General features: G+C 36.0%; 1 protein-coding gene across 1 annotated transcript in view; it reads right to left on the bottom strand.

The window, feature by feature from the left end:
• BicD (Microtubule-associated protein Bicaudal D) overlaps positions 1-22,663 on the bottom strand; it is a 37,702-nt gene continuing 15,039 nt past the window's right edge. Inside the window, exons 3-12 of the mRNA XM_089638997.1 lie at positions 19,003-19,227; positions 18,151-18,388; positions 17,609-17,814; positions 17,182-17,325; positions 14,469-14,618; positions 10,044-10,233; positions 8,990-9,175; positions 7,900-8,157; positions 5,553-5,719; positions 1-5,330 (exon numbers count right to left, since the gene is read on the bottom strand). Coding sequence (XP_089495123.1) covers positions 5,211-5,330; positions 5,553-5,719; positions 7,900-8,157; positions 8,990-9,175; positions 10,044-10,233; positions 14,469-14,618; positions 17,182-17,325; positions 17,609-17,814; positions 18,151-18,388; positions 19,003-19,227 — 1,884 coding nt within the window. The 3' untranslated portion in view covers positions 1-5,210. The remainder of the gene's footprint in view (positions 5,331-5,552; positions 5,720-7,899; positions 8,158-8,989; positions 9,176-10,043; positions 10,234-14,468; positions 14,619-17,181; positions 17,326-17,608; positions 17,815-18,150; positions 18,389-19,002; positions 19,228-22,663) is intronic.

Genomic DNA, 22,663 nt, shown 5'->3' on the forward strand with positions numbered 1-22,663 from the left:
GTTAATATTCTTTTATTTTCATATATAATCTTTAAATTGCAGGCATCCCTCACATCATAAAACGATAAATAAAATATAATACTTGAATAAATAATTACCAAAATGCGGCAACATCCATTCATAAAATAAAATAAAATTCAGCGATTAATAAATTTATATAAACCAAAGCAGCTGTGTGTTATATTTGAAAATAATAACCATCAATATAAAAAAAACATGATTTAAAAAATCATAAATAAATTTACTGATTGCTAAAACCTTAAAAAATGGTGTTAAGAATTTTAGCAAAATGATGCACTTAAATAGTATTATAAATAAAAGGCTGTGACTATAACTCGTCGCGAGAACCTGAGTATTTCTAAAAGCAGCCGCAGTTAAAAGTGAAGAAAACCGTAGACTAGTGAAATGAAATTATGCTATTGATTAAAATATTATGCAAAGAAATTCCCGCTACCGGGCAATATTATATTTGGACTACTGTAGAATCAATTGCTAAAACTCAGAGAAGTAACGTCATATCAAAAATTACAAGTTGAAATAGTCTCGACAGTTTACCTAATTACTCACTAGTCAATATTGAATAAGTTCAGTAATTCAGCGATGTGAATATATTATTATGAAAATCTCAATACCCAGATTGGGATACGTTCTTTGATAATATAAATAATGTAGTTAATTTTCCTAAGAATAATATAAAATGTTTTAATCACCTCTATGCAGCTACGGGAGTTAAACTCGGTTACTTAAGATGTTGTATTCTACTGGTAATATTACAACTGAGGTTTCGAGTAACTTACCTACTTCTCTAATAAGTATAATGCTACAAATCAAAATGTGTTAATTCCACCTCCATCTAAATGGCCTAACCTAACCTCTACCCTTAAAATAACCTGGGAAATAATCATAACATACTAGGGGAGTTACTATTAAGTACATATGGAATATTCTAGCTAATGTTTATAAATCAGTTCTGCCATTTTAAGATCACCACCGCAAGGGGGCCGGGTGTTACATGTTGTCGTTACTATGAAAAGCTAAGCAGCCAGAAAAATTAAATCTCCAAATCAAAAAGAAGCCATTTCTTAACATTGAGTTATCGCGGAATCGATCTGTCAATAAACTGAGAGACTCCACGAATTGAGTGTTTTGACTGGCTTTTGATATCAAGGTAACTTGGCACAAATATTTTCCTTTGGTGCATAGTGAAAAATAAATGGCAAATTTATGGAATTTTCAATTAAGGGTAATCTTTTAAGATCGCTGGCCACACTTAATACCAATATTTTGTTTGAAATAATACTTTGATTCAACATAATTACTGTAAGCCAATTATTTACATCAGGGGGAAGGGAAAATTCTGCATTAAAGTTCCATTTTTTGTCACAATTTCATGCAATTTGACAGTTCAGCCATGTTTTTTTTCTTGTTTGACGTATTCGTATTGAGTGTGGTCAGTGATTCTAAAAGTTTACCCAATTAAAATAATAATACACATATCACGAAATACAAAAAAAATAATACAATAGAATATCAAGCTAACAAAAGGTTTCTTCAAAACATAGGCAACAATTTTTCTTATTTTGTGCTTGACAACATTACTGACCGCCCAACAAACATTCATTAATATCTTATATACAGACAAGTAGCGTAGGAAAAATCACAGTGCGTAGAATAATCAACAAAAGGAGGTATAATAATATGCCATCTGCGCAAACAAAACAAATGGCAACATTAGAGAAATACAGAATAGAAAAGTGAGCTGCACAAACACATGCACTTCCCTTTAAAACATTGTCAAACATCAGCTATCAATTTTCTTCAAGAAAACGGGATTCTAGTCAACTGAATTTCAACGAGGACTAAGATTAAATACATTTAATTGTAATGAGCGCAATTAAACAATCATCACCAGGGGACGGCGGCTCCGCATTCAATATGGCTCGGAATAGTCTCACGAGGGGAACTGAGTTCCCCCGCACCGTGAGAGCGACTGCGTTATTTGTAAACCCAATGTTCCTCGGGAACACGGGCCCGGGGGGCAGCAGCCTCGAGATATGGACAGCTGAATGCACGGAGCCGTGTGAAAGCAACTTCTGAAAACCTCCACAACACTAAACTCATGGGACATTTCAGCAATACCTTTAATTCTTTCCGTTAGAAATAGAATAACCTTCAACAGATACTTGCAAAGGTATTTATAATAGTAGAATGTTATTGAAATATCCTGTGAGCTTGTGCATTGAGCATCATAGAAAAAGATCAACAACGTGTTTTGATTGCACTATTCACACCAACAAACCATTAAAGATAAGATTCTAACGAGACGGACATTGTTTAGAACATTTAAAATATGGACGATATTAAGATACATTTCACAAAGAGTTGTATTATTGTTTATTTATCTTTTATATAAAATATGAAATTTCAAAAAACACTAACATTGAAACAACCTTTTTTTTAAAATCGGACACAACATTGCAAAGCTGCCAATGTACGATGAGCGGCACGATTATGTGACTCCAACGTTAACGCACTACATTCGGTAGTTAGCTTTCCTGAGCTCTCACGAAATTATTAATTCACTCCAATAAAATATTTCCTTCCAAGAATTATTGTAGATTTATTTCTTATAGAGTTTAGGAAAAATAATATCCAATACATAAAAATATTTATCGTTGGCCGAGAAAAGTCAATCAATAATAACGGGTAGAAAATATAATACGACTGGCTTTGGTCGCTAAATATCCCCAACTTTAACATTAACCTGCCCCCTCTCTCAAGGGGGACATTCTTGGATGGACATTTGCATTATTTAGTACATATTAATATTATTATATAAATTCGACAGGTTTTGGTAAAAACCTAATTTTTTTGCACAATTATTTCCTATACACTTAAGGACAATCTAGGGTCAGCTACATTGCGATTCCAATAATAATTGTCTATCTCACCGACAAGTGTTTACAACGATTCAATTCAACGTTGCGGCTTCAAGTTAACTTAATAGATACATAATAACGTGAACATACCTCCAAAGGTGCTGGAGAAGAAACGTGCTCCTATCATATGTACATACATACATAATATTATATACATTCAAGAGTTTCATAATACATATTATTATTCAAACAATATTGTGCTATTGTTCTAAAAAAAATATACATAATCAATCATGTACTGCGATATGTTTTTCATGCAATTTTAAGCTTGTAGATAAATAAATAAATAAAATTAGAACATTTATGTTCAAGTCAAGTAACCTGAGAATGTTGTTGGGAACTGATTCCTTAGACCACTTGGTTACAAGCCTGTCATATTTTCTGTCAATCGAATGGTAATTAACCTGTCTTAAACATTTTTAAATTTCTATTTAAAATAGTGTATGCATAATACAAGATATTAAATACAGCAGATATTTACATATATAATATCATAACATTTAAAATAAAACAAAAATTGAGTTAGGTACTTGAGCCATTATCGAAAGTTCGTACATAATGTATTATTCAAATTTAAACAGTATGTAATTATTTATTTTGCAATTTGCTCCCATTGATTTGTTATTTGAGTCAATTAAATTTCTTACGTGTAAAAAAGTGCAAATGTGAATTATAATGTTGTTTTGACCCAATCAAACGATATATCAATTAAGGGCACAAAGGAATGTTGGCTGATTATTAAAGATAAAGAAAGCAGAGAAATAAGCTAAACAAAGCACAGAACTGTGGACTTTACATCACAAAAACCAAAACAATAACTCATTGGACTAATATTTGCCTAATTAAATTATTTATCATTAATTACTTTAAAAAAATTCTATAATCTAGTAATTCAATTTTTCTTTTAACTTGTTATAGCGTACAAGAATCCCAATTGTCCAGAGCTAATGAGACAATGGAATTCTCAAATTTGAAAAAGTTGTGAGGGGAATGAGAAGAGAAATTGGAAAATTTATAAAGTATTAGCTATTCAATTCTTCGTTAATGTTTCGTCAATAATAGTTTTAATTATTTTTAAATTGCAAAAAGTATTGTTCTGTCAGTTAAATGTCTTTTAGTCAGAAATCTATCCCTACATTCAACATTTACAGTACAAAAAGAGATGATATTCAATCATATCAAATCCTATATTTTATTTTTTAATATTAAAATTCACAGTTCTATGTTTGTTTGTTATCAATTATCAATCATCAATCATCACCATTGTTAGAAAAAGCAGAAACTCAAAAGTTATAAACGTTCATCTTACATTACTTTCCTAAGTAAAAGGCAATATTTTCCCGTGGGTACAACAGCCGCCGTGAGCAGCATAAGTCTATATTCGTCACACCTCGCCAAACACCACACTCCCGAGATCAACACCTCATTTTATAACAATTATTATTATGCATTTTGTTTTCAACCATTTCAGAGCGGAGAATCTGTAGTCGTCCAACGGAAATAACAAATATCATTTCGATAAGAATAAGGCCATTCATTTTATGATTTTGAGTAAGTCAAAAATGCTTGGTCAAGCATGAATTAATCCTGTATTATGTGTGGTGAAATTATTGCTCAGAATATCGTCCAGAAAAGGTAAAAGACGTGGTTTCGGAAAAGGTAAAATTGAAAGTGTAAAACGAATTTGTCAAGACATTCCCAAATGCATTATTTGTAGGACATATAGTACAAAAAGTGCATTTATGCATGTGTCAATATCATTATTTCCTTTCATATCTCGAAACACGACTTTGGCAATAGTTGCCTTTTTGCATATGGGTATTTTTATTGTTACATAAAAGATGAGCAAAGTGATGGGACGAATAATAATTAGGTTTAATACTTCGAATATGTTAAAAGTCGTTATTCTTTATGTAATTAAGAATAAAAATGGATCCAATACCGATCCTTGGGGAATACCGAGGTTGCTTTCAATTGGTTCCGATACCGAGCTTTCAATGTTTGTTACCTGTTTAATTTTTAAGTGAATTTCGGCCACACGTAATACAGAATTTACTGCTTTATCCGAGAGTGTTTAATGTGTGGTCTGTGTGGATTACGTGAGTAATTTAATAAATGAACACAGAAATTAAGGGTTTCCTCGAGCACTCATAAGAGGCCCCTCTTCATAAGTTTGTGTTTGTTTAAACTGTAAAAGTGTTGTTTGTGTGGTGTCTACAGCTTGACGACTGCCCTGAAGAAGGTGGCGAGGTAGTGGAAGAGCAGGGGGCGCTAGAAGCGAGCCCCAGGGCGACTGAAGGCGGGAGGCTTGCCGGGCCGGCCCGGGGGACCCCCGGCGCCACCCGCGCCCACGCCTCCAGCTCTGCGCACCCCGCGCAACTCACGGTCAACCTGGAAAATAGAACAAAATATTAAATATACATCTTAAAGTTTGATTCTATTTGAATAAGAGCTCCACTCGATTTCGAATCTCAGATGCAATAATAGTTATCCCCACAATGATCCGCAGTGGCACCGCGAACAGAGATGAATGAAGTCAGAAGCATACACCTCGCAGTGGTCGATTTAAAGTGGAGAAATGATAAGCTTAAGTGATGAAGAAAGACAGGTTACCTCTAGCTCCTCGAGCTTCTGCGTCAAACCCAGCTTCTGCTGCACGGCGAGGCGCAGCAGCTGGTTGAGGGTGCGGCGCTCCTCCTCGGCCGCGGCCAGTTGCGCTTGCAGGTCCTCCACCTGCGTGGCGTATTCCTCGCAGCGGGCCGCAAACATGGCGCGTAGACCTGGAATCAACACAGATACACAAACTATTTTTACAACAATCTTATCAATCTATACACCGTGTTCCCCACGCTCATACTGCAAAACTTTAGGGGGTGATTATTATACCCTCTGGTATAGAAACCAATAGCTTTTGATATAGAAGATTTTTAACAACAACAAACTACAGATTACAGATTAATTATTATGGATTTTGATATAAAAAAAGTATTATTTTTATATACATAGGTAAGTATGACTTTTATAATATCTATCTAAATTATTAAAATTACATAATTTCATGATAATTTAACTCCTTGGGCAATTTTAGTAGATATTCTTCAAAGACAAGAAACAACCATAGTATTTTTGGGAGATATATCTCACAGCCTGACACTGTCTCATAAAATGTTATCTTATAAGTATTACGGTGAGAAATATGATTTAAACAGCATTCGATAGAGAAAATACCGCACTTGTAGTTTGCATTAAAATATTACCATAAACGCTCCATAATTTTATAAAATTATTCTATGAAAGAACATTTTTCATTTGAAAAATATTTGTCAAAGTTTGCTAAATTTAAAATTATTTTTTTTATTTGAATATCGCACAAGAGTCCCAACTCCTTCCAACCGTCTGGAGCCAGTAAGACTATGGCTTCCCCGATTGGGGTATATTGTGAGGCTGAAGGTTGCGGGGAGGGGAAGGAGATGGAGAAGATGAAGATAAGGGGGGTACCTGACTATTCAGATCCGGTCACGAAACACGGCTAAAGTCATTTCAAGCAACGTTTCAATTCTAAATGGTGATACTGAGTGTATCTTCCACTCGGGAACGTGCCGCAAGTATCTTATATATTATTTTAAATGAATAAATTGTGAAATAATACAAATGTGACAAATAAAATTTGCTTGCGCACGCCGGGATTTGAACCCACAACCTTCGTCTTGGTAGTCGAGAGCTTTACCCTAGAAAATAACTTTTATGATACCGTTGTCTAACTAAATATGTTTTTTAGTTTCATGTAGTAATTACAGTTTACACGATAAAAACTATCGGTAAGCGACTTTAAAAACTTTACCATTCTTTGCGTTTAAATTTTTTAATATTTTTGATTGCATGTGTCAATTTGTAATACTTAAATCTAAAAGAGTCTCTAATTTGCTTTCAAGGAATGTATTTTAATTTGAAATAAGTTCAAAAACAGCAAAATCTGGAATCCAAAAAATGAAGTACATTGCAAAATGGTTTTAGGGTTTAACCTTTTGAACGCGTTAATTTGCTCCGTTTTATCTATACCCGTACGCGGTACATATTTTGAAATACCTATGTACGCAATTAAATGTCAAATTATAGCATTCTGGCATGATTTATTAGACTATATAGACAGAACAGATTATTCTCCACAATATGAAAACAAATCCTCGTGTGTCAACACTCTTAGATGTTTATAAAAAAAAAAACATAAAATTTCATACAAAGACGTACCGTATCTTTTGAATGTGGTCCCGCCATTCACTCGGCGTGTGTGTACTTAGGTGATAGACACAAGTGGGACACCATGATCACTTATCATTTTTAGTTATGAAAAGTTGTGAATGACTTTCTAGTACTAACGCCATCCGTTGACAAAAATGTAAACTAAAGGACTAAAAGGTGCGAAGAGGCGGACTTGATTATCGATCTTTTTTTATGAAATACAATTTTATTTTTGAGAAATTCTTGTAGATGTCAGCATCGTGATAGTTCTACGAATCTCCAAGTGAGCAAGAAATACATTTGTGACGAAAGAGTGCTGGAATATCGGCCGTCAAAGTTTCCGTATCAACTGTTGATACAGCCGCGTGTGAGTATAGACTTTTTTCCGTAACAACAGTTGATACGGCCGCGTGCAAAGAGTTAAGGATAATTTGTTATAAATATTTTTAATAATAATACTTGTCGTAAAGTAATCAATACATTTTTCTTTTCTTAAAATTCCTTTTGTGCAAAAAGCTACAGATTTATTTCTGCTGCTCCATACTAGCGGCCACACTGACCTTACATGACCCGACTCAAGTATTTTATTCAATCGACTGTGCTGTGTCTTCATCGGGCGTCCCCGAGGAAGACACTAGACTAGGTACTGCAAGTAGGTACTGCGGGTATGTACTGTAGGTGCGTAGACTTCTTCTAACATACCAAATGAAATAGTAATTACTTGAGAAAGTAGCGGCATCTTCCTTGAGCAGGCGCAGCTCGTTCCTCAGCTTCAGCATGGTCTCGGACACAATGTTCTTCTCGTTCTCGTACTTGGACTTGAGGTTGTTTAGCGCCACCTCGGCCGTTGACTTGTTGCTCTTGAGTACCGTGCGAAGGGTGGCGATCTGCTCGCGCTTCGTGGAGAGCAGGCTCTTCAGTTTGATCACCTGCTCCTGCATGTCGCACAGCTCCTGCGTCACCTCCGTGTTGCCGGCGCCTGAACAAACAATTACAGTAAGTGTTAGTTTTGGCCAATTCATAGGCACAGGAACTATAATACCAGCTGGTTGGGCAACGTCCTGAGAAAGGGGTGTGTGAAAGGGTTTGTTAATGGCGCCCTCTGAAGGCATTATCAGTTTGATAATGCCTTCAGAGGGCGAAACAGCTGTCACGCGTAATAATAATTACACAGCAGAACTTGTTTAAAAATAAACTGTTTTTATAAACCCAATAATAATATTATTGTATATATAAAAAATAAAAAAATAAAATGGAGTTCTACAAATTAAACTTAATAACAATAAATAAATAGTTTTTTTCTTTTTACATTAACTTCATGTGTCATCTTCGGGGATGCTGTAAAATTGTTCTACAGCCTAGCTGTTGAACGCATGAATGTGACAAAAATGTCAACCGTGTTTAATGTTGGGGGCGCGTTTGTCGACTATGCAATGGTGTCAAAGGGATCAAGGACACTAGTTCCTCGGAGCGTTTTCCATTGAAATAACAGTAGAATAAAGACATTCCCACCTGACGCATGTGCTCTAAAAATTGCAATCTGTTAGATAGCAATAATTAAGATAGAGGAATCTATCAAATGCTCCGCCCGTTTCTGCAGAGTCAAGGATTATTTTTAGTCCGCTGATAATAGCAGCAATCAATTATTTTTTATGTGAGAGGAAAGACATTTCTACATTTTTGCCAAATGACACGAGAACAACCCGTTCTCATGCAGAGGAAATCAACAAGGAACTGGTGTTCTGCCCTTATTCAATGAGATCAATGATGCTTTCATCGAACAGGCTCCATTATAATAGCTGTATAATTACCCTGCGTGGCAGCCCTGGCTTTGCCCATGTCGATGGTGCTATTGACAGCGGCGTGCAGGTGCACAATCTGGTCCAAGAGGGTGTCCACCTGCTTGGCCGTCTCCGCAGCCTCCACTACTCCCTCCTCGTCCGCCAGGTCTGGCTCAAGGCCCACGTCCACGCCCGCCTCCAGGGAGCACTCCGCTTCTGCAATGGTCAAATATTGGTTATATTAGGCTATACAGTAATCCCTCACGTGTCTAATGTGAATGTCAAAAGTTCAATTTGAAATGGGTATGGGTACTGCTGCCCCGGAAACCATTAATTGGATAACCAACACCTCTGCCGTAGGTCGCCCCAACTAGTTCGCTACATTTGGTGACTTTACAGGGGTGTTCGGGTTCATGGGGTGAGGTCTCAATGGAGGATGCATCTGCCCGCCAGTCGCATGGCAAGCCGTATCGGGGGAGGCCGTTCGAGGGAGACCCTTTGACATCTCCAGCCAGTATCTCTTGACCAAACGCCTTGCACCGCAGTGGGAGGTATGGATACATACATCACTCTTGGATCCCCTGGCCCCCCAGATTCTTACCCACCCCTCATATTATTTTCCTTCCTCCTTATTTAAAAAGACCTTCCATAAAATATCCCCAAAGATTACAAAGGCCCTGAGGGAAGTTATTTTTCTCTTCTTAAATGACGGTATTTTTAGGGCTATGAAATTGATAAACAATCTAAAAAGTTTTTCCAAACAATTTCCATGTTTCTAAAGTAACCTGAAAATTAGTAATTTGTAAGGTAAAATTAATAAATAGAATTGAAGAGCTAAGAATAATGGTATAAACTTGATCAACGGCAGAATAGCTAAATGGCAGAGTTTTCAAGTTGAACCCTTTCAAGAAAGGTAAAACGAGAGATTCGTAGAGAGAGAGAGAGAGAGAGAGAGAGAGAGTGAGAGAGAAATTTCAGAGCTCCATATAGAAGTGAGTATCGAGTATCACAAGACTCCTGGGGTTGTCCATGCAGCACCGAATCAAGAAGAAGTCAGATGAATTGTGATAATGATGCAGCTCACCGGTGGTATTTTTCTCGTGGTTGAGCAGCACCCGACTTGGTTCCTGCCCGTTGACGGTGCAGACGTGGTGGTAGAGGCGCGCCAGCTGCTCCGTGGCGGCGGCCAGGCGGGAACCCGCAGCGCCTCCTAGCGCCGCCGCCCGCCGCAGCGCTCGCTGCCCACGAGCGTAGCGGGATTCTAGCTCTAGGCACTGGAATGGGATTGATAAAGATATAAATAGCACAGAAAATACATTGTCATAAAATGACTCACTACCACAACAATCCACAAAAATGATATAGATCCTGAAAGAAACTTTTGACAGGCTTGTAAGCCTACTACTGGTTTAGTAATACTATTTGACTACTGTACGGGACGGCACTGTAGTCGCCGGCCGCACAGACGATATAGCGGGAGTGGCCGGCTGGCCGCTTCGACGCCTTGGAAGGGAAGGTCGGGAAAAAGTAGGGAGAATGTTGAAAAAATGGGAAAAAATATGGGGAAAATGAAAAGTGAGGAAAAATGTGGAAAAATTATGAAAGGGAAAAATGGGGAAAATGTTGGGGGAAAATGGGAAAATATATAGGGAAGGGAGAAATGGGGAAAATGTGGGAGAAAGGTATAAGGCAGGGGGGAGGAAGGTAGGGGGGAACCTGCGCCCTGACTAGGGACGCTTCGACTATTGTGACAGTTTCTTCTTGATGAACACCAGGGAGCCGGGAGAAAGAAGAAGGCCAGGTTGCAGTGAAGGTCCAGGGCAGAAGAGGCTTGAAGAAGGCAGTCAAGGCAGTCCAGGAGAGATGTTGATCGTTCGATGGTTGCTGGCTCTCTGCCGAATTGCACAAGTTGTCCGCCTTTTAAAGGACCAACGGGCCTAGCTCTCCCTTTGTTAGCGACAAATTCCGAGAATTATTTTTGGGTTCCCGGAATTTGTCACAGGAGAGAGCGCCGTTGTTGCGTAACTTGGAAGGGGATGATTTTGACTAGGTCCCTGACTGTTTCTCCAATCCACTTTGCCCGGGTCATTTTTATTCAGATACATTTTGTGAGTTTGCACATATTACAGAGAGAGAATATATTTTACAAGGCAGCTTTGCACAATATTTAATTTGTGCAAATTTACATATTAAAGAGAGAAAACATATATTTAAAGGGGAAGCTTTGCACAATATTCAATTTTGTGCAAACGGCAAGTTTTGTAAAGGAAACTGCGTTTGCACAATTTCAAATTTTCATGCAAATTTAATTAAAGGGAGTTGGTATTTAAAAGAGAAGATTTGCACAATATTCAATTTTGCGCAAACGGCAAGTTTTGTAAAGGTAACCGCGTCTGCACAATTTCAAATTTCATGCAAATCTTCCATGTTTTGTACAGATGATAGGTATTTAATTTATAAGAGGGTGTTGGGGGGTCAAGCCTTTGTTTTTTGTCTATAATGATGACTGCTTGACCCCGTGGTTTTATTTATTAATCAACAGATAAGATTACAGATTTTTTATACAGATGCAGATAAGATTACAGATTTTATAGAGAGAATTTTGTTGCATAAATTCGAATATGCGCAGAGGTGAGTTTGTAAAGGAACTGCCTCTGCGTAAATTCAGATTTATGCAAATTAATCTAAGTCGGTGGAGGTACGTCCGGTACAACTACTTTAGTTATAAGTCTTAATTCTAAAGGAATTCCAATCAAAGGTGCTCTCAATAACTAGCGTCATAAATACATGATGAATCATGTATTTATGACGTTAATCGTGTATTTATGAAACCATAAAAGTCGATGTTTTATTAAAAAAGTTTTCAAGTCAAGCCCATGGTGCGGCTGACGCATACATGTGTGTTCGAGCGGCACACAAGATTCATATCACAATTTTGCGGAATTCCATTGATGTCAATTAAAATATTGAAAAAGAAATATCTTTATTTCATCCAGATACATGAAAAAACAAAGTCCCCAACATTGCCGATCTCCAGCCATTTTGTCAATTATATCAAATCAAAATTATATTGTGTTGAAATTGTACTGTTGTTATATTTTATATTTTAAATTGTTTTTATATTATCATCTTGACGTCTTCCACTACACTTAAGCGCTTGTTATATGCCAGCGGATTTTCTCAAACTGTCAAAATCTCTTCATTTTTTTGTCGCTAGAGGGCGGTAGTTGTACATTAATGAACTTGTCAAAATACAACGTCAAATGTGCGTCATGATTATGTCCCGCATCATCACGTACGCAATTGGAAATCGGAAATATTAAGTAAAACAAACAGCTTAGTAAAAAGGTATGACTTATTTGCAGAACCTACTATTTTGGTAAAGCATTTACTTTGACATTTTTTATAAATGTTTATCATTCACTTGCTGTTGTTAAATCTAATTAGATTTGAACGGCTTTTGGCTTTACGAATCGCATTTCAGAAACATTTCCTATACAAAGAAAGGTTGTTTTGCACGGTATTCGGAAACTCGTGGTATAAACGGTATAACTTGTGAATGAAACTACCTTTCATTTAAAGTCAATTTTGGGTTATGATATTTTTTATTTGAGCTTTCGTTTTCGAGAAAATCGAAGGCGGATTTATTTGGTAGATTTATAAATTTTATATTTGATAGAATATCTATACATATTAATAATATTGACCTCGAAAAATAAAAGAAAGTTTTTTTTAAATTTATATATTTGTTAAATTATTCAGTGTTAACTAAACAATAATCTGTTTTAACCATGGCAGTATCGTGCAAGGCATACTAGTACTGTATCAAAATATAACTAGCCGTTGGAAATAATAGTTATATTCATTTAACGACCAACGCTATTGAAAAAAATTACGTCAATGGGTTGAAATATAATACCTAAATACAAATATTATTCAACGAATCCACGATTCGACCTATTGTTTAAGATGTATTGACGCGTAATAAATATATGAAATGGTGAATCATTTAAATTTACTGAATTTAAAGTTACTGTTCTTTATACAAATAGAAGGGCGACATATGCGCCTCACAATTTTTGCCGCATTTGGGTGTTTAAAATGTTACCTGGCTATTATAGACTTAGAGGCCTTGTGTTTTCTCGGTAGGGAAAAAATTGTTTCCTAAAAAACCCTTATTATTTGGAACTTTACAACACAATACGTAGATAGAATATCTTTGATTTGACAAATTGTGAATGGTTACGTGTGTATACGCAGATAGGTGATATAATCGTAAATTTACTTATAAAGTTTTTTTTGTCTGTTTAATCTAAAGATAAAAAAACGGTAATAAACTTGTTTACTCCTTATGTGAATACGCCTTACCATGTAAGGTCGGAATAGTGAAAAACTTGACATGTTATCACTTAAAATTGCCGATTTTACCAAACTAAAAATGATTTGGCGTGAGATGGTAATTTTTGGTTTGATTACCAAACGCGCTCACAACTGAGTCAGAGCGACAATGAATTCTCACACACACTTGCATAAAGGGCACGCAAATCAACATCGTGACGTTCGTGCTAACCGTTAGGAAAAGGTACGCACAACGCACATTGAATATTGCATTTTATTCGTTTCAAAGAATATGACAGTTCAAAAAATACAATGCAACAAATTTACGTGAAAAAAGAGTATTTGTGAGTACTTAGCGTTTTTGTAGCTTCCTAAAATTATTGCAATGCTTCAAGTGAGTCGGTATTCTACTTTTAGACCCAGAAATGAAACATTTTGATGGCATTTTAGAAATATATACGCCGTAAAACAAGGAGCGTATAGTCCCACTACCGCTCTCGGGGGCTTCTCACCCGTAATAAGTGAAACAGTGTAAATGTGTTGAAAATTTGGTGCAAGATGAAGTATTTATTTAATTGTTAATATCCACAGATATCATAACGATAATAAGAGGCCGTACTTCTACAGATGTGTGTATTATATACATATTTTAAATTAAAAATATAGTGTAAAGCCGTTATTAACGCGATAATCATACATCCAAGTTTTAAAAGTGGGTTGTATGGTGTATCAATGTTTTTATTTTTTATAGTCGAATGCCTACAACAACTACAAAAAAAAATAGGCAGACTGAAAAATAATAGTCCATTAATTGGTATTAAAAAATATGAAGTCTGAGAATGACATACGAAAGGTAGTATTAAGCCGTTTTAGGGAGCCGTTTTCCAGCAAATCACCATTATGCCCTATAACCCACTCTTAATCAAATTACCCCTGAAAGGTGTACCCATAACAATGGTGTCCACTGGTTGACTTTTCTGCACGAGATCGGGTTGGTTGTATGCTCATTCTTGTGCCCAAGCGAAACAGGGAAGCGTCACGAGATAAACAAATTATAACTTTGATTTAAAAAAACACTGGCTTTTTTACAACACATCTATTATGCGTCTGTTACGACTCCACAAAGTCAGAAGCCATCACAGAAGAACACCATTGAATAATTGTGGCTTACCTTATTGTTGACGCTGGCAAGCTCGTTGCTGAGCTGGCGCGCCAGGTCGGGGATGGTGGCGAGGGACTCTGCCTCGGCCAGGCGCGCCCTCAAGGTCTCTAGCTCGGGACCTGATATCTGGAACCAGCTGCCAAAGTCTGCCGTTTGTTCCTAAACACACAATGATTATATATATGTTTAGAGGTTATGATGCACTTTTTGCTGTCTGAATTCTGCCAAACCGTCACAGTGCCCAGTGCAGAGTTATTTAGCGCTCTGAACACTAGATACATCTTGATTCATGTTCATAATATTATATCCATTTACATACAGTGAAGATGCAAAACTTCAAAGTTCATTATGTATTGTTTGACAAAATATTTACACATAAAATTTTCCCTCCGTAACATCTTCAAAGCATTTAATCTTTCAGGCCTCTGCCATATTATATGTTATATTTCTTAAAGATTCCGTCAAAAAGTCGGAGAATTTGCATGTATTTGTAAAATCCAAATAAATGGGATGGAAATTTTGAAATGAAACATAAAAAGTTTTAAAAGTGGCTCATCTTACGTTTTTCGTCTAAACACAGAACTAAAGTTACTGATAATGAAAAAAAAAACATATTTTACTAGACAAATGTATTATAAACATTAAAGCCACTTCACCTTTTTGTTGTTTCATATAAAAATAATGAGTAAAAAATTCATAAAGTTTCATAAATTTTTCTCAAATTGGGGTCAGAACCTTTGCTAACATAGAAGTGTACATTTTAATAATTCAGTTGTTGACTTCTGTTTTTAAATATGAAGCTTGATGTTTTCTCTTTCTAACGGCGTTTAGTCCATATTTCTAACTATGACGGTAAGGGAGACATAAAGATTTCTATGAGATCATATGAGCTGTTCTGAAAAGTGAACAAATTTAATCTATGGGTAATATTATAAGGAACACATTATAAGAAAGAACCAACCCCAAATTTTCAACCAATATTCTAACCATAAACTTTTTGAAGTGAAACTTCTTTAGGCGCGTAATTCGGGGACGGAGTAAAACCGAGTCAGGATCGACACGAAAATGCGGGTACCCCCACCACCGCTCACCGTTCACTGTCCCTCTCTCACCATATGCGCTTGTTGAGGTGGGGGAGCCGCTCACGAACGTTCTCTCCCGACACGGGACAACAATCGATGCAGTTTTTGCACGATTCATTAAGGATTTAAGTGCTCATGTATATATCTCGCACTTTAGTTACCATAACCCAATTATCACGACATTAGGAAATGATATTCATGAAATTGACAATGAAAATGGCACATGATTGGTAAATTGTCATTGTAATTTCTTTGTAATTTTTAATTGTAATATTGTTATTTATGTAATATTGTATACTTGTGAATAAATTGAAAATTTTTGGAACTATACATTAATCGAACGTCATTCATCTATAAGAAAATATTAGAAAAAGCAAATCCATGCTTCGTCGTTGAATTATTTAACCTCTAATTTTCAAACTAACCTAAGAGAGAAAATAGAGATGATGAAATGAAAATAGAGAGAGAGGAATACTAGAAGTTTCACTTCTGTCTTGCGTAGGCTTGACACACCCACTTTTTTTCATTTGGCAACACATTTTCTACATATCTTTATTTGAATCAGATCAGACGGATTGTTCTAGTGTGATTATTTTTATTGAATGAACCGCCATCTTTATTTCTCTTGAACGTTATTTATCCTCTCAGAAAAGGACTTTTATTTACTTTGTGTTCCTTTGCGAACTGTCAAAACGCGAAAATTTTTGTGTTATTCACGAGTTTTGTTAAAAGCTTCATAACTCACGTTTTGGGAAACGTAGCCTCATTCTAAAAAATGTTTTGGAAAGATTATGAAATTCACTATCGTATTGTTTTGTTATACGTAAATATTTGCGTGTCTAAATATACATTTTCTGAAAACGTCAAAAATATGTAAAAATCGCTGACCATTATTTCAAAGCTGTGAAAAATGTACTTTTTTCTGAGTATCATAAAGAAATAACACTTTATATATTGAAGAAATATAATTAAAAACTATTAGTCACCTCAAAATATTAACCGTCCAAACTAAAATATTTTTAATAAATTATTTAAAAACGCAATAAATTATGAACGAACAAGATGACAGATTCAATCGACTCAGATAATGCACCTCTAGATTCCATAGATATTCTTGAATGCAGACGCGTAGCGTTATTCATTATCGATACTCTGTTTTTTAAATCATGGCAATCCGTATACTAGTGATGGAAATAAATCGATTTTTGTAAAATCTCGCGCGTTTACGTGAAAAGACGTACTAATGTCTTGACCGCTATTATCATATTTACGTCTTTTGACGTTCTAATGTTCCGAGTGGTTAAGTAATTACGTTTTATGTTTGAACTAACTTTTAATTTGAGGAATAAGTTTATAAATAAAGAATTGTTAGTTATTAATTCTTAATGCAAATTTTTTGTTTACGAATATAACATAATTTTGTAGAAATCAATCGAATTTCGTATTGACGTTCGTTACCGACATCTAATGTACGGTAACCGGATAAATCAAAACATGATTAAATAATTGGTTAGGTTAGTTAAGGTTTTAGGTTAATATTTGTGGAGGAGGCCAATCTTCATTCTTCTTATGTTCAGTTTTGTCGTAAACCTTGATAAAGTTTATTAATTAATATCACCAACTGCTGCTAGTTTGATTACCTGTGCAGCCATGTTCTTCCTCATAGTGTGCAGGGCCTCCAATCGTGCCGCGGCCGTGAGCAACGCCGCCTTCACAGCGCGTGCTTCTCCCGCACCGCGCTCCTCCCCCTCGCGGGCCTCACGCAAAGATACGCTCAGGGCGGACTGAAACAAACAATGTAACATTCAGATTTACGCACACACAAACTATGTACATGTCTTCTATAGATTCAAGCTGTTGAAATGAGAGACAGGAAATTAATTCATGACTGAAAGAAATAAACAATACATGTGGGAAAACGATTATTTAAGGAACGACGATTGAGATTTCACTGTATTCCACAGTAGAAATTCTGGTAAATGAGCTTCTTCTTTCACTGGTGAAAGAAGAAGACGAGCTATGCAAACCGTTCCTGTTTTATTAATAATAATGAAAAATCATGTTAACCTTTTCATTCTCGACTGCCTCCAGCTGCTTTTCTAACTTCTTGAGCTCGTTGAGGTGAATCTCGGAGAAGAGGTCGACGTGGCGCGGGTCGGAGGGTGTACCAGCCTCACCGCCTGCCTGCTGCGCCTGCAGGTCCTGCTGCATGCGCCGCAGCGCCGACACATCTTCCTCGCCGTCAGACCCCATGTTGGCGTCCTCTGACATACCTGGGGATTAAAACAACAATATAAGTAATGCAGTGGCGGATAGGTACTCTTAAGTATCGCCCTGGTAAAAGACCACCATTCAACGTTGGATGGTTATGTTAAGTGTTATGAAAGGAGTAGGAGGAGGTTGGGAAGTATCTGCCTATTCAGATTTTATTTTCTAAACACGGTTATACAGGGTATTAAGCGACGTACTTGCCTTACTAAAAAGTGTTTCCTGACTTTATTTGGAGCAGAAAATTTAATTTAAATTTTGGTATCCGGTGACTAACCATGTAAATATTATAGAGTTGTGACGAATTTTTATTGCATCTTGTAATGATTATTGAAATGTACCTCTAATGCTGTATGCCAGATTGGTGATATTATAGAGCGCGTCCCTGCCCTGGTGGTGATCGAGGTCCCTGCGCAGCTGCCTGCGCGCCTCCCTCTCCGAGGCCAGGGCTTCTAAGGCCTCAGCCAGCTGGCGCTCCGCGATGCGTCGCAGGCCTCCCAGCTCCTCCGCCGCGGCGCGCTGCTCTCCCGCCTCCTCCCGCAGCACGCGGACCTCGTGCTTTAGGCCTTCCAGTTCAACCTGCAAATACAATTACAATAAGAAATAAGATAAAATATAGAATAAAGGATTGTTACACCTTCATAGCATACGCCAAAGATGACACGGGCCCTGAGGGAAATGATTTCAATCAGGGCTTCCTTTGTGGAGTCAATAATGTATTTTTGCACTTTGGTTCAATACAATAATATAATAACAGTGATGAACCTTTTACCTAGTGTTCTTCAATGTTAAAAGCGGGTAATCTTAAGAATAAAAAAATTATGGTTGAAAAGATACGTAGGCTTTTTGAGACTGGTGATTTGTTGCGATTTTGAGATACCCGAAAAATTAAGACTTTGAAAATTATTTTAACTATTAAAACTAACTACAACAATAAAAAAATACTGGTATTTAAGAATAGAATGTCATTGATAAAAATAAATTTTAAAAAGGGACTTGAGTTCCTTATTTGCAGTATTTCGTGATAGGTAACCTAGTATTGGCGGAAACGTAAAAGTAACAGAAATGGAATACATTAAAATGGTAAAAAACATGTACAAACTTTGGCGAAAATACACAATACGCCTCTTTGTTATTTCCAAACAATTCCACATAAGATGTGATGAGTGTAATAATAAATTCAGTGTTCATACCTGTGAAGACTTGAGCGCCGCCACCTGCTTCTGTAGCGCTATGTTCTCCTCCTCCAGGTCACTGAGGTCGGCCTGTAGACGCGCCTCACATGCGCGTGCCTCGCGCACGTCGGCCCGCAGCGAGCGCCGCTCCCCCTCCGAGGCGGCCGCGCCCCGCGCACTCTCCGCCCCCTCCACGAGCGCCCGCTCGCGCTCGCCCACCACGCGCTCCAGCTCTTGGCGCAGCTGGAAACAACAAAGAAATTAACTGTTAGAAGAGTTTAATTTTTTATTTATTTATGTACATATTATATAATAAGGTTGGGGTGTTATAGTCATGTTGTTATGCTTGTCAGCAGCACAATTTGTACAAAATCAGTAATAGACCGAGAACTGTTAAGAAAAGTGTCAAGAAATCAAAATGGCGCTGATCGTTGACAGTCACCAGATGTTACAGAGTTTAAAACATCCCAGCCTAACTTCCCACAGGATTTCTGTTCTTAATGAAAGCTTTAAGAACAAAATTATGAACACGCTAACAGGTATTGCATATTTGCATGCAGAAAAAATGCATTTTGAACATACAAATCAATGTAAGATAAGGATAATGAGTTAAAATTGCTGTAAATAATGGAGATTTTCTTTTTGTATAAACAGTAGACATAGTTTATAACCTTTTTTTTTACATAACTACAGGGTTTTCCAATAAGAGGTGTTATTTTGAATAGCCCGCTATTTCGGTAGATGTTACTTTTGAAGCTGTCCTTTTTTGACATTTGACAAGTAGAAACTACGCCATTAAAAATGGAACGATACTCGCTTCAACAACGCATTGAAATTATTAAAATTCACTTGAGTGCATCAAATGCAAATCATCTTGAGTGATGAGGCCCATTTCCACCTCGGTGGCTTCATCAACAAGCAAAATTGTCGCATCTGGGGCTCGGAAAACCCAAGAGTTATTGTTGAAAAGCGTCTCTATTCTGAACGTGTGACTGTTTGGTGCGGTTTATGGTCCGGCGGAGTCATTGGTCCTTACTTTTTCGAAAATGAGGCTTGAGCAACAGTTACGGTGAATGGATTGCGCTATCGAGAGATGATTAATGATTTTTTATGGCCGGAATTGGATGGTATTGATCTGGACAACGTTTAATTTCAACAAGACGGCGCTACGTGCCACACAAGCAATGAAACCATTGATCTTTTACGATTGAATATCAAAATAACACCTCTTATTGGAAAACCCTTTACATAAGGGAAACCTCGTGTCATCTCCGGGAATGAAGTGTGAAGGAAGGAAAGGGAAGAGTGAACCTTGAACACATAGATGCTAGCAAATCGTTTCACTGCCGAGTTGTTAGGCATAAAAACGAGTCGTAAAAACAAACTATTCAAATGTTGCAAAAGTCAACCATATGATAACTTTGGGAGTGTCTCCCGCCTGTACTTGTGTCGAAGGAATCAATGACACTAGTTCTTCAGAACATCTTCCATAGAAATATCGGTAGAAAAGGCACAATATCCACACCTGATTTTTTAGTTCTAAAGGCTGCAATCTGTCTGTTAGTATAGAGGGATCCATCAAAAGAATTACCCGTTTCGAGTGATAGAAATAATTTATCACAAACGTTACTGCTCTACAGTCACGTCCATTCTCAATTATTATTGCTATGCGTTTAGTATTATTTATCTTCAAGTTATACACAATAATAATACAATCCATATTGAAAACAAAACAGAGAATTATGTAAATATAATCATAACATCAAATCAAAATCCAACTGACAAAAATATACGACAGGGGTCTAAAAATATGAAAAAATTACACACTGTGATAAGCGACTAGTTAATTGTATTAGAAAAAATGAACAACAATGAAAATCCACCAACTTATTATTTTTACTTTTTCTTTTTGTAATAATTAAGTTGTTTTTGCAAAATGATTTTTTTTGTAAATTGTACTAACTGACTTACCAGATAATGTGTTTGAATATTTATAAAAATAGAAGAGCTCAGAGAAATGTTTTTTTTATTATGCCTATTGGCAATGGCGGCACACGAAAGGTTAAAGAAGCACTCTGTTTCAAACCATTTTTGCTTTAGGGAACAATTTATATGGTCTCACAAAAATCGTTGTGTCTACCTTACTGTCACAGTGAGAAATATGATCTAAACGGTGTTAGAAAGAGAAAACACCATGCTTTATCTTCAAATCTAAAAGTTAACCAAAAAATAATTAAAATGAAACCAAAGGTTCCGACCGCAATTTGGAAAAAAATATGAAACTTCTTCAATTTTTAATTAATTATGTTCATATGAAATGACAAAAAAGTGAGGTAACAATAATGCATGTGTTTAATGGAATGTGTTTTTTTCTCATTATCAGTAATTTTAGTTACAAAAACTTGAGGATAGCCATTTTAATATTTTTTTATGATTGCGCCCAAATTTTTAATATTTAAAAATTATAATGTTCATTTCTAAAAATAAAATTTTAAATCATATTTCATCATCTTTCAAACGCAGTTTTTAGTTTTCGGATACATTCAGAGATATTCAGTTTATTTGGATTTTATTGCAAAGCGGAAATACTCCGACCTTCTGACAGAATGTGCCTGAGGCCTGAGGGGTTAATTCAACTGTAAACCAGTTTCCATTTAATTCAACTGTAGCCCAGTTTAAATCAGATTGACATTTGAAATAAATAATGATAAGAAAGTATTTGTTTAATTTTAATTTAATTATGGCAAACCACGTTGTAAGTAATTGACTAAGGAAGCTACAAGCCAAAAATGTGTATATTCTTGGTATACCTTATATCGTAAGTAATAGGCATTAAAATCGCTTGACAAAAGGAATCTAGAAACGTTCGATTTCAAGCAAAAAACTGGTTTTTATTTATTTTGTAAATAATTTTTAAAGAAAGCAAAAAATTAATCAAGTGAAACAGTCACAGATAATCTTAGCTATAATACTTTATTTTTTTTAAGTTGTTTCCTTTATGCGTTCAGTAGTTTGAATTTATATTTTTTATTGAGTAATTTATTTTATTATTTGTATTCTACTCAAGCGAAGCGATAGGAAAACCTTCAATTTATCTAAAGCATATTTTTTGGTATTCATAATGTACCCCAATTCGTTATAAAGATTAATCAAAATAGTGATTCGGCATTAAGCTTCGCCTTAAGAACATGTCATTAAAATAGCTTTCTAAATATTGTTCACTTCTTAAAAATAAAGTCTAAATTAGAAATTAATAATTTCGGCACTGAAATATATTCAACTAGTACCATAAAAGAGAATAATAATTAAGCTGCCCTCAATAAGTTTTTTGGCAGAATTAAGATAAGATAATTAGACGAGCGTATAATATATTCTAGTTAAACGAAAGAATTAGCTTGATATATATTTAGTTGTCTTTATTTATTATACCTCATAATTAGTTGTAAGTTGTATTGCCGTTCAGAAGTTTACATAATTAATTTAGTAGTCTACCGCCAAGTGATTTTAATTTAAAATAACTGAGGACAGTGTGGTCGGGGAAATAAAATGATTAATAATTTTATTACTCATGCTTGTTAAAGAGGCATTTTTCAATTGATGCTCTTTTTAGACAAAACAAGTTGATTTTTTTTTTTAAATAACTTTTTTGGCAGCACAGGTTCTCATTGTACATACGGTG

The sequence above is a fragment of the Hesperophylax consimilis genome, chromosome 13, assembly GCF_061612785.1.
Source record: "Hesperophylax consimilis isolate HC1 chromosome 13, BYU_Hcon_1.0, whole genome shotgun sequence".
NCBI lineage: Eukaryota > Metazoa > Arthropoda > Insecta > Trichoptera > Limnephilidae > Hesperophylax > Hesperophylax consimilis.